Genomic DNA, 12,677 nt, shown 5'->3' with positions numbered 1-12,677 from the left:
GGTTCACCCTTCCTGACCACCTTCAGATTTTTTCCATCGCCTTCCCAGGGGTTCAGATATTATCAGAGCCTTGAAATTTCATAAATGGACAATTAACTTTACCATCTTTATTGTGGGTAGTAGGCAGACTGACCAAGTACATCCAAAAGCAGAATTACTACAGAAGTGAAACTTCTGGAATTAAATGACGTAAATCTCCTTTCAATAGAGTCTGGGATGTAACTGAGTCTTGGGTAAAGAAAAATCCCCTCTTTTATTTGGAAACTTCCTGTGTTGAGGTTATAAGCTCAGTAGAAACACAGTAATGAAATGCTGTTGTAGTGTGTTACATGTTTGGCTAATGTGTCTTTACAGCACAACATTAAGGCTGTAATAGTTCCTGTGCTTGTGCACAGGGTCTGCTCTACTCCGAGCACAGTTACAGTTGCATGTTTCCTCTGGTGCAGCAGTTAGTATGTAATTTACAAGTAGGTACACACGTTTATTTTTAAAAATATGCATAAAATATTACGGCTTAAAAAAGGATAAGATTATCTTTTACAGTTTCACGCCCTCATGTATGTATTTATAAACTTATTTATGTCTTGCCCTTCTCTGAAAGGGGAAAATCACTATATTAGTCTTTCTCAGTCTTTGTGCTTCTTCTAAAGGAGGAGACTAAGTCTCTGTTACCTTTGCATCAGATGAAGCTGTGGTAGGAAGGTTGTCATGCCCTTCTGTTATAATTATAATTCTGTTATAATCTGTGTGTTTACTTCAGTCACAGCCATAATGCTGTACACTGCTTACACATTCTTTCCTAGCATCCATACTCTGCCCACATCACACACACCTTTGGAGTTGTGGCCATTAGTTTTCATGTCCTTTAAGGTTAGCAGAAACTTTAAAAAATTTCTTGCCATGCTAATAAAACCTCTGCAGTACTTGGACCATGTTTAAAAAGTTATTTCTAATAATAGTGTAGAAAATGAGAACTATTTCTTGTATCCTCTTATGACAGATACAGCACGTGTCACTTGGATTCTGTGTTCATACTTCTTACACAGCCAGCCTTGGGTAAACATGATGGAAGGACAGGCAGCAATCTAGGATGACAGGAATTCTGGAAGACAGTGAAAATTAAAGGCTTGAGTTTCTGACAGGCATCTTCTGAGCCTTGCTGAAGCAATGTAAGATGTTACCGCCTCTGAAAGAGATGGTAACCAACTCTTGCCAACTGTTACTCTGCTCTAAGTAGATGCTGCCATTTCCCTAGCAGGGTAGTAGAGCACTAGTCATAGAATCACAGAACAGCCCAGCTTGGAAGGGACCTCAGAAGATGATCTGGTTCTACCTTTCCTGGGAAAGGGGACCTAGTTGAGACTATCTCATGTCCTGTCCAACTGTATCTTGAAAACCTCCAGCAATGGGGGCTGTACTGTGTCCCTTGGTGAGATTTTCAATGATGGAGTGTTCTCAAACAAGCTCTAGCTGCACAGTGAATTTATAGTATGCACCTGCACCTTCAGTGGTGACTAAAGTGCCATAGTGGAGTGGGAGAGAGCAAGAGTTCCCTTGTGCTGCTCTGATGGTGGCAGGAGGTTGGCGCACACTGCTGTGGGCAGTGTTATCTGAAACTGCTGACACACTGGTGCTGGGAGGACTGGTGTCAGTGCCCTCAACATTTTCTCATTTTAGGCAACAAAACCACAGCCCGTGAGTTACAGTAGTCTTAGAAAAAAACAAAACTTCCACTGTTCTGTGGTTTCATTTTATGTGCAGTTTCATTGTATTTGTTTTTATTAGGAATATAGTATGTAAGGAAACAGACTCACCACTGAACATCACCTTGGTTTTGCAACCAAGAGGCTTTATTATACTTGCTTCCAGATAGGTATTTTTTCCCCTTAAAGATCACAGAATCATAGAGTAGTTTGGGCTGGAAAGGACCTTTAAAGATCCTCTAGTCCAAACCCCCTGCAATGAGAGGAGATATCTGCAACTGAATTTTCCAATTTGATGTTGAATGGTTCCTGAGATAGGGCATCTTCTGTTTCTGTGGACAATCTGTGCCAATGTTTCACCATGTTTGTCACAAAAAATTTCCTTTTATCTAATCTGATATTAATATATAAGTGTTTATGTTATTTTTACAGCTGTTGCAGAAATTGCTTTAATGACAGAATAACAGGTCACTGAAAACTTGTATTCTCTCATTTTACTAGTATATTTTAAATTTTAGAAGGTTTTGTCAGGAATTTTGGGCATCTTTGTTTAACTGAGTTGCTGGAAGTATAGTATTTTGTTTCTGCAGTGTAAAACTGGTGTACACCTTCACTTGGGATTGTTTTGCAATCTGTTATTTCTAAGTGGCAGCCATTGTCCTTGGTCCTGTAGTGTAGTGTCTGAGTTCTTACTGCTTTTTATTACACAGTCAGTTGCTTATTGCTGATTCTCTTTAAATAATATTAAAGTCTTGCATTTGTTTGTTTTTTTTTTTAAAGGTAATAGGGGTAACTTAGTGGTAGATAGTGGTAGTGGTAATCCTCTCTTTGGAAAAATACAGGAAATTATCTGAGTATCTTGTTTGAGAGTGTGTGTGTGTATGCTCATAAATTTTATCAGTATAGACTTGTTTTAGGAAGATCTTGGAATAACTGTGTCAAATAAGACCCAATTTACTTTTGTGTTTTAAAGTCAACAGGTTGTTTCATTTGTGCAGTTAATAGCAGATCTTTAGTTTTCAAGAACTGTGCCAAATATAATGTTGGAAGAATAAAACATATATGAAAATCACTGTTGACTTTTTTGTTTTAGACATTTGAATATTTTATATTTGCTGACATAGTGACAGCTTTAAATTCTCTTAATTTTGCATAGGTTAGTATATATGTGCATATATATATACACACATATATATTAAGGCAAGTATTAAGGATGCTTTTATTTCTCATTTGTCTTTCTGACTTTTTTTAACTCTCTGATGCAATAGTACAATTGTTTTGAAGCAAAACCCCTTACCAACTGCATAGTGGGTGCTGTATGTGGAATAGTGACATTTTCAGTAGTTTGCTTAGTGAGCTGTATTTAAATTTACCAAAAATAAAACTTGTCTGTTGTAAATCGCTTGATACTGACAGGATTGTTGTTGAAAGAAATTGGCAAAACTAATAGGTGGGTTAATTCCTTAATCTCTTGATAAGCTATCACTTTAGCAAAAGCTGTTTTATTACTACCTCAGGACATCCCGTTGCATGGCTTTATTATCAGTTCTATTACTTTAACTAATAAATGATGGAAGGATGAAGTTGAAATCTTTGTGAGTTCCCAGCACTTTTTTCTGTGAATTAACATAAGCGATTTCTCAGTATAGGAAAGCAGAACATGAGCATGTATTTAAAACTGAACATATGTTGGAATGCTTTCCCTTTCTAGGTCTTGGTTATTTGCTTATTACTGCTTATTTATCTTTCTCTTTTTTTCCCCTCTGAATGTTGTTAATCCACTGAATTATCTCAAGAACTGACATTTTCCTTTCCACATGGGTGCTGTTCAAAACAAGGTGCAGAGAAGTAAAAAAAAAGGCTAGCTGAGACCCCCACAAGCCGAGAACTCCTAACATGCTTGCTTTAGTATTCTCTCTTGTCCATATGGTAGGATGGAAAATGTGTTTAATGGCTGGTAATTAAGGAAGTCAAATGGAAAAAGAAATAAAAATCTAAAGGTACTTGTTACTTACTTAGTGTTTGCTAAACAAAGCAGCAAAGCTGTCATTCATAATTTAAAAATTAATTGCAAGTTGGTGCAGTAATAATTTTGTTTCTACACTAAGCTTAAAGTCACTAGCATAATTAAAACAGGGCTGAATTTGGGCAACAGATTTATATTAGTACCTGATTAAAATTAGTTTAAATTAAATCTTAACAATTCAATATATGTTGAGTCTATTATCTACTTTTTTCTATCTAAAAAAATGCTATCATATAATTTATACCATAAATTTTAGTCTAATCAGGAATAACCTTTGGATTCTTCAAGAAAATTTGTGTTTCTGCTGTGCTGCTGATGCTCACTAAATTTGGAGAAGAAAACTTCGGGAAAGATGCCAGTTCTACAGAGAAATTATTTTTATTATGTAGCAAGGAAAGTGGGAAACAAAACATGTCACAAGGCAATTGGAGAAGTTCTGTTATAAAAAAATAAAGCTCAACACAAAGTAACCCTGGAACACTGACCATACACTACCATGTTTGGCTTGTAGTTGTCAAACCGATGTAAACTGTGTTCATGTTGTTTGAGAACAGATGTGTTTATAATGAGTATAGAATCAACAAATTGACATAAAAATTAGAATCAGGAAAAGAAAATAATTTTACCCAATTTCTGCTCTCCCCACTTAACATTTTTGCCACGTCTTGACTGTACCATGTGGAATATTCCAGTTGCAAGGATGTAATCAATAGCTTTTTGCAGTACCAATGTGAAAGCAAATACGTGGAAATCTTAGTCCCTTTTTTTTTTTCAGGACCACTACACCAGGAGAGACTAAACTCCTGGCTTCTGAAGTCTATGATATCCTTCAGTCTTCCAACATGTCAGACATGGACAATGTGAATGAGATGAATTATCGTCGGCGGAAAGCACAGTTTTTCCTGGGCAGCACAAATAAGCGTGCCAAGACAGTGGTTTTGCATATAGACGGCCTTGATGATTCGGTAAGGAGACCTTCAGTTTGTGTAAATAAGGCATGCTGTACTGAGAGTTATTTTAACCCCAGAAACCCAGTGAGGCTCCCTGTGTGACATCATTCATTGTCAGCAATTTCTGTGAATTCTATTTTGAAGCGTGAGATATGTATAAAATATTGCATAAATTGAGCTTACTCAGAACACCTAAAGAAGCTTCAAGGCAGTTTTCTTGATGGTTTTTTGAGAAAGAATAGAGTGAACAAGGTGCCTTCAGGATTTTTCACTTAAGGATCTCTTGTGGTTGTATAAGTGTGTTTATCTAAAAAAAGTTTCCTTTTGTTTAAGAGAGATTTCAGACACTGGGAGGTTTTTTATTATTCTTAATCTAGAAATGCTGTATTTTCTTTGAGCTGGTTTTGCTGCATCTTTTCATTGTCTGTGAGATCTTTTCTACTGTAGTGACCAGAATGGCATTTGAATTAATGAGGTCTCACTGAGTCTTTATGTAATGTCAGAATAACTTCTACAGATTTATCTACCATACCCCTGTAGATAACACCCCAGGGCCATGTTTGCCTTTTTACGGCTGCCAAACAGCATGTAGGCTGTTTAAGCACGTTATCCACAAGTGCCCTCCGGACTCTGTATCTTTCAGTTTTGTACCCATTTTAAATGATCAAACCTGATCCTTTGCTTTGTTGCTTTACATTCTGCCAAGTAAGCATGTCCACAGGCCCAGTTTACCAACAGCATACCCACTGTTCTGTTTTCACAAGACCATCGTTAATTCCTTTAGAAATAACATGCTGCTCTAGCTCACTTTATACAAATATTTTTTAGCGTTTTGGCCTTCCAGCAGTTGCTCTAGCTAGAAAGGCAGTGCTTTGTCAACACCATTGGCTTTGCTACTCTGTGAAATTTTTTAAAATCAGTCCCATAGGTTGTTGTTTTTGAGCTTGTAGTTGATTTGTTTGTTTACAGGTATCTCCAAGCACGAAATTTCATCCAGTTCTACTTCGTGAGTTTAGATATTTTGCTTGTAGTCCAGTTCTATCTTAAAAGCATGTCTTTTTCTTCAACAAATGGAACTTAGCAATATTTGTGAAGTTTTCTCTCTGCAATGCTGAGGTAAAGGTATTGTGAAAAAGTATAGGGTATTTAGATACTCATCTTTAGAGAGCAACACTGCAGGTAGATCACACCAGCATATTTTCCTAGCTTGTTGTTAAAGGAAGGTCTGTCTGTGCACAGACTGAGATAGCTGGTGTATGTAGCTCTGTATTTCATCAGATGATTAAAGAAATGTTAAAAGTTGCTCACCAGAAGTTAAACATCCCTGTAATGCTGTTTTAAGTGTTATGGTAAGTTGGGACTGGGAGGGTGTTAAAGCTTGTGAGTAACAAAAGCCATTTAGTTTCCTTCAATAGTTTATTCCTGACATAAGTAGCAGAGAATATTAGGTTGCATGTATGAGTTTGAAGAGGCATAGTGAGTAAACACAGAGCTTTAGACACGGTGTTCTCAGTCATTTACATTTGTAAATGGAAACTGCTGTCAGGAGTGGTTGCAAGTCCTGCAAATGCTTGTGGATTTCAAAACCTCAAATAGTAGATAATTGATTGTTTCAGGAAGAGAGGGGAAAGGTCATTTGTTCTTTAATGTGGTGTTTTAAGATCTAGTAATCAAATTTGGTGATAAAGGTAAAAAACAAGGCAGTAGCTCAGGAGTTTGTGGGATGCCCCTCAGTCAGTTTTCTAGTCTGTACATTATAGTAGTGTTTGTGAGAGGCATGGTGATCAGGGTTTGATGTGTAAGGAAATAACCTAAATTTTGCCTGTGCCCATGCTTCAGGAGTACCATGCAGAAGTATGTTTAGTTGTGTATTGCTGGGTTTGTGGCTACCTGCCTGTGAAGTGCCTTTTGCAAAGTATGTGTGTGCAGGAAAGCTGGTGGCTGCCAAGCTGCCAGCTTTTTACAGAGTTTGTGTGGACCTTAATAAGTTTTTTCTTTTAAGAAATTATTCACCAGTTTTCTGATCATGGAAAGCCTCATTTCGAATTAAACTGAGGTGCCTGTGATTCACCTGGGATCTTAAGAGTAAAAAGCTGAATTCTGTCACAGAATTACTACACACCCATGTATAAATTTATTTTTTCAGGCTAAGAAGCTATGAAAGTGTTGCTTCCTGTGTCCAGATGTAGGCTTTCACTTGTGTAAGGCAGCCTATCATCTTTGCATCGAATATTTCCTTTCTATAGTAAAGGTAGCCTATCTGACAAAGGTATTTTTTGGGAAACTCAAAAATGTTACCTGTTTCAATACATAAACTTACACAAATGAATTGTTTCAATATATATGCTAAACTGCTAAAAAAAAACCCCCAGACTGCTTCAGTTCATTCTTCCAGAGATTAAAAGAATTTAATTTGCTTGTTGTGCATGTGAATACTCACTAGGGATTATTTGGTAACTAATGCAAATATACTTTGAATTAACTAATTATTTAAAACCTTGCAGGAAAAAAAAAGTGAGTAATTATTTTAAACCTGTTTTAAAGGCTGTCAGTTTATTTCTGATACAGTCCATCCTTTTTTATGCCCTTCCGTGCTAGCAGTCTCTCCAAGTATACTTTAATTCTTTTTGTTGCAACCATGTTGTGCAAATATTAAAAGGGAAAAAAATGGAACATTCTAAGGTAATGTAGCAGATGCAGCTAGCACGGGTCAATGTAATGTTACAGCACAGTAGGTGATGTCACTTGCTTTAAACATAACACTCTGTGGGTTATCAACCAAGTATTTTCCCTTTAAAATAAGAATTAAGTGTGTGCTGTGCCATGATGTCTGTGAGCTGCCACAGATGAAGCAGCTGAAAGGTACAACAGCTGCTTTGATGCATTCAGTCAGTATGGAGCCAAGGTGTCTGATAAATAGCAACTTAAACACTAACTACTCATCAATGAGCACTTCAGTCCATCAGACCTTAACCAGAGGGGACTGTTTAGCTGATCACACAGAGAAAAACATTCTTTGCTTTTCAGCACTTTTCTCTAATTATTTACAGTTGATTCCATCCTTCTTTGACTTCTAAAGTGTAAGCAAATTTTCTTTTGTGGCAAGAGAGTCTAATATTTGTGCATTAAAATGTAAGTCTTAGTTTTTCTGTTACTCAAGCACACTTTTGTAACCATGTGCTTTGAGACATACAGGAACACAATTAATTGTGAGCATTGTCACATGATTTTTAGTTGTGGGACTTTGTTTGTTTTTCAGTCTCGAAGGAATCTTTGTGAAGAAGCCTTGTTGAAGATTAAAGGTGTTATTAGTTTTACCTTTCAAATGGCTGTTCAAAGGTGTGTGGTCCGAATCCGCTCAGATTTAAAAGCAGAGGTAAGTGCTTTGTAACCCTCCAGATTCCCACATTATTGCATTCTGTTGCACTGAGCTCTTGCTTTTTTCTCTGTGTTTGTAGGCGCTGGCAACGGCAATAGCATCAACCAAAGTTATGAAGGCACAGCAAGTTGTGAAAAGTGAAAGTGGTGAGGAGGTAGGATCTCTGTCTTTCTAAATACCAATTGTTACAGCTCAGCTGTATCTTCAATATCAGCTCCTCTGTGCCCATAACATCTGGTAGTAGGCAAAATTTTTTTAAGCGTGAGTGTTACACATCCAGTACAAGAGGATTCAAGGATATCCTGTGTCAGGATACGAATCCATAGAACAGTTACATGGAAATTAATGTTCAGAAGAAGGATGAAAGTACTGTAACTGATTATAATGATATGAAAAGGGTCACAGTGAAACTGGTGGGCTTTCTTGGTTGGTTTTGCTGATGTGCTTTTGTTTCACAAGTACTACACTAAAAGGTAGTCTGTATTTCCTTGATACTTTCTCTTCCCTTGTAAGCCGAACCTCTTCTTGTGTATCTTCTAAGCACAGTTGGTTCCATTTATGTTCTTGCTCTATAGGGCAATGGGGAGGAGTCTCACAATGTGCTTGCCTGTCCTCCTGAACATATGTATTATGTGTATTATAAACACATATATTATAACTTTGATTCATTCTTTTACAACATCTGACACCATTTTAATCTGTTGTGTTTTACCAGATGCTAGTTCCGTTCCAAGATACTCCAGTGGAAGTAGAGCAGAACACAGATCTACCTGAGTATTTGCCAGAAGATGAGAGCCCTACTAAGGAGCAGGACAAAGCAGTGTCTCGTGTTGGGTCACACCCAGAAGGTGCAGCAAGTTGGCTCAGCACAGCAGCAAACTTTCTATCAAGATCTTTCTACTGGTGACTTGTGTTTGGTGTTGAAAGACTGTGTGAATGAACCAACAAGGGGGCCAGTTTTCCATTGGTGTGGTGAACTGCCAAGTGCAATTTGCAATAAATCATCGCGAAAATTTTAGATTAAGCAAACGTATGCTGCATTTTACATTTTATTGGACGTTAAGCCTGATAGGGCAGGGGTCAAAGGACAGAGGCCTCCAATCAAATTGTTCCTTCATTAGTTTTTCATGTAGATTTTATTGCTTCACTTTTTAAAAATGGGTCCACTCTTATATACCAAATCTTTGTGCTATACCTTTAGAGCTTTAAGTTAAGTTTGACTTCACATGAAACACATGGTAGAGAGAATCCATTCAACTTGTCTCAGGGCCTCTGTGAAAGAAAATCTTAATAGCTCCAGTTCTACATTGAATGAAACTCCCTTTTCATTTCTACATCCCTTTGGACTAACATTGTTTTGTTCAATTTTCTAGATTTTGACTCCAGAAAAAAATACAGTCTGCCTCTTTTTTTGGCCTTTGTTTTTGCCAGCTGTGTTCACAGCATGAGCACGAGGATCCCCTTTTGCTGTTAAAACTAGAATCACTACAGACTTGAAATGTGTAAACCTTTTATGTATATTGATTTTTTTTCCCAGCCTGCCCTTAACTATTGGAGTGCTTAAGATAAGAAAAAAGGGACTGAAAAAACACAAATATGTATACATACATTGTACAGTAAATAAACTAGAACATATTTGTAATGATGGGTGTGACTGACGTATATATATACATATATATAACTAATAAATACCACTGACTGCTGTTTAGGCTCGCTGGGAAGACTAGCAGAAAAAGCTGTGGTCTAATGTAGTGATGACCCCTTGCAGCTCTGTCTGCAGAAAATAGAGGAATGTAGACTATATTTGATTAAGAAATGGTGTTTACTGTTAGGAAATATTTAATGGTAACTAAAACTTTAAACTTGAAGTATAAAGCAGGACAGAATGCCTCTTTTGCCACAGTGCCACACTCGTAAATTTTGACTCTTTTTTTTTTTTTTTTTTTTGTTTCCCCCTAACAATCTTGATATGCAATTGCTGTTTCCTCCTAATGTCTTTCATGAGACTCCCATGAAAATACATCAGCTTGGCTTTAAAAACATATGCAAACAATTGGCTTTGCCCTGTAACTTACAGACAGTATAAGTCTAAAGATGTCTTAGCAATTCCTGTGAGCAGAAGTGATAATAAAAGCAAAACTTCTGTAGGTAGAGAATAACATATATCTGAGCTGTTAGTAAACACTGTGCCTGAGAGGATTCAATACACAGTGCTTGAAAGCTGCAGTGCCCCTGCTTTGTTGCACCAGAGAAATACAGCTGAGAACTTTGAAACATGTTATAAACGTTGTTATATAGTGCTTTTTTGTGGTAATGTATTTGCTATAATAGGAATCATATTTACCACTTGGAGACTCAGAAAATAAATTTAATGCATCAAAGTTATTCTGCTGTGCCTATGCACAAGGAATAAATAAAAAAAACCCACAGGCTGTCATAGTACTACAGAAATGCTGAGGATATGATAATGTAAAATAATAATAATAATAATGATAATAATGCAGGTCAGAGTTCACCCACCCAGGTTAATTGTCATTCTAAGGAAAAAAAAGAAACCCAAAATCTTGTTGGCAGACTAGATGTCTCATGTTTTTTAATATATCTAGTTTATTTTTGATTCAGGTTTACACGCACAGATTGAAAATACAGGCTTTTCAGGGCATGTATTGCTTTAAATATGTAATGCTCTTCATATTGCTGTCTAGAATGTTACAGTACCAAATGTGTTTGAAAAGTCCTCTGTTCTATAGCCATGAATGCAGAGTTTTGTTTTTCTGCATTAACATCTGTTTGCATTTGCATTACTGCACATCTATTTACTAAAAGACTACACCCTTTGGATATTAATGGTTCAATACCAGTAGGTATTACAGTTCGTTTGTGCATTCAGTCTGTAGGTGTGCTTTTATGACAGTATTGCAGCTCTTGTAGAACAGTTTAAGGCATCTGTAAAAGTTTTTGAAATACATTGTAAAATAATAAAGGATAATATAACTAAAAGCATGACTGGTGCCTTTTTAAATGTCTAAAGAAAATCTGGTGCCTTCTTAAATGCTCTGCCATTCTTTTAAGTTGCTTGTGGTTTTAGAAGTGTATTCATCTTCAATTTGACAGCGAGAAATGCAGATGTCCAGTTTTAGTGACTCCTTTGCTGTATGTCACAACAGGTCTTTTGTATGTGTGTAGAACATGCTTACATTTCAAAGTTTTCTGTAAAAAGTGGGTAAGAAGATGATTCTTGACAATATTATTTCAAATTGATTCTTGGGGGCCTTTTTTGGACATTAGCTTTTTTTAATAACTGATGCTATGTAGGTCATATTTCATTAGGGAAATTAAGAAAAATCAACACTTCTGGAGAAATTGCTTTGATAAAACTGGGGGGAGAGGGGGAAAGTCATAACACAGGCTCATTAATTTTATGCTTTTACTTTTTCAGAGGTCAGATGAAGAATAATAAAACCTTTTTGCTCTGACCTAGGGATATGACAAAAAAAATTACTGCAAAATTAGAGGCTTCTAAAAACAAGCTGAACTGGGAGATGTGGCATTGGTATTGCATTGCCAAGTTGCAAAGTACTGAGTTGCCAAGGAAGTTACTGCTTACATCATGGTGGAAGTTCCTGAATTGTCCTAGGGTTATCTCTGTACAGCATAATGGAATAATCACTACCATGTTTCCTCATAATAAGAGTAAATGCTGATGGGATAGGTAGAGGCAAAATTGAGGCTCATAGCTGTGCCTCTGTGTGCAGCTGTCAAAGCACTGTAAGCATTCTGCAGTACAGTGAAATAAATTATACTCTGGCTTTCCCACTCCAAATCACCGATGGCTTATTCTGTACAAAAATAGCTGATGTGGCTGAGTTTAGCCACAGGCCGTGTATGCTGGTGAGGGGGGTACTGTGTGGGGCTAATTTGGAAGAAAACATTGACTACCTAGGCAGATGCAAAGTGGCAGGTGTGAAGTACTCCTGTAACTGCCTGCTATGTAAAATAAAATGTGGGTGCGCTTTTTTGCCTCTGACAACGTTCTAGCTGTCAACTAGCAGAGTTTAAAAACACACCTAATAAAAATTAGCAGCACCACTCCTTCCCATATCCCTTTGGTAGAAGCCTGGATCATACAGTCTTTCCTGTTTTTTTTGTCTGTACCTAATTATTCAGAGTTCCTAAAATGTTAGCAACCTCTGTCTGGTAAAATTAAGGGTTGAAAACAGATAGAGATGAGAATAAGGTCTCAACCCATCTCTGATGCTGATTGTAATTCTTCAGGAAAAGTTGAAAGCACATGATTTGGCAAAAGGGAGTGAGTGGAGGGGTCACTGGAGACTTCTTCAGTGAGGTACAGCATCTAATTAGCCCCAGGGGTGACTGCCTGTTGAGACTGCTCTAAAGCTTAGTATAAAGCTATTAGAAAAAGAAATTGTTCTATTTGTAGTTTACAGAGGGCAGGCAGTGGTCTTTGTTTAGCCTGCATTGCAGATTTTAAATAGGGTTGAAAAAAGCTCATTTAAATTTTCAGTACTTTGCATGTATATAGCGAGCACATGGAGAGCCAGTCTACCTCTGTGAGCTGACACATGTGCCACATCAGAATTATATTACGTTTCTTCAAG

General features: G+C 37.1%; 1 protein-coding gene across 4 annotated transcripts in view; it reads left to right on the top strand.

Annotated features, from left to right (window-relative positions):
- ARMC1 (armadillo repeat containing 1) overlaps positions 1 to 11,066 on the top strand; it is a 35,446-nt gene extending 24,380 nt beyond the window's left edge. For 3 of the 4 annotated variants that reach the window (XM_064706168.1, XM_064706167.1, XM_064706166.1), the window contains exons 4-7: positions 4,505 to 4,694; positions 7,939 to 8,055; positions 8,138 to 8,212; positions 8,774 to 11,066. In XM_064706168.1, the coding sequence (XP_064562238.1) occupies positions 4,505 to 4,694; positions 7,939 to 8,055; positions 8,138 to 8,212; positions 8,774 to 8,965 (574 nt within the window). In that variant the 3' untranslated portion in view covers positions 8,966 to 11,066. The remainder of the gene's footprint in view (positions 1 to 4,504; positions 4,695 to 7,938; positions 8,056 to 8,137; positions 8,213 to 8,773) is intronic. The other variant, XM_064706165.1, reaches the window with a different exon arrangement.
- The last annotated feature ends 1,611 nt before the right edge of the window (positions 11,067 to 12,677 follow it).

The sequence above is a fragment of the Zonotrichia leucophrys genome, chromosome 2 (assembly GCF_028769735.1).
Source record: "Zonotrichia leucophrys gambelii isolate GWCS_2022_RI chromosome 2, RI_Zleu_2.0, whole genome shotgun sequence".
Taxonomy (NCBI): Eukaryota; Metazoa; Chordata; class Aves; order Passeriformes; family Passerellidae; genus Zonotrichia; species Zonotrichia leucophrys.
Note: the sequence above shows the minus strand (reverse complement) of the source record. Positions and strands in the feature narration are given on the sequence as shown.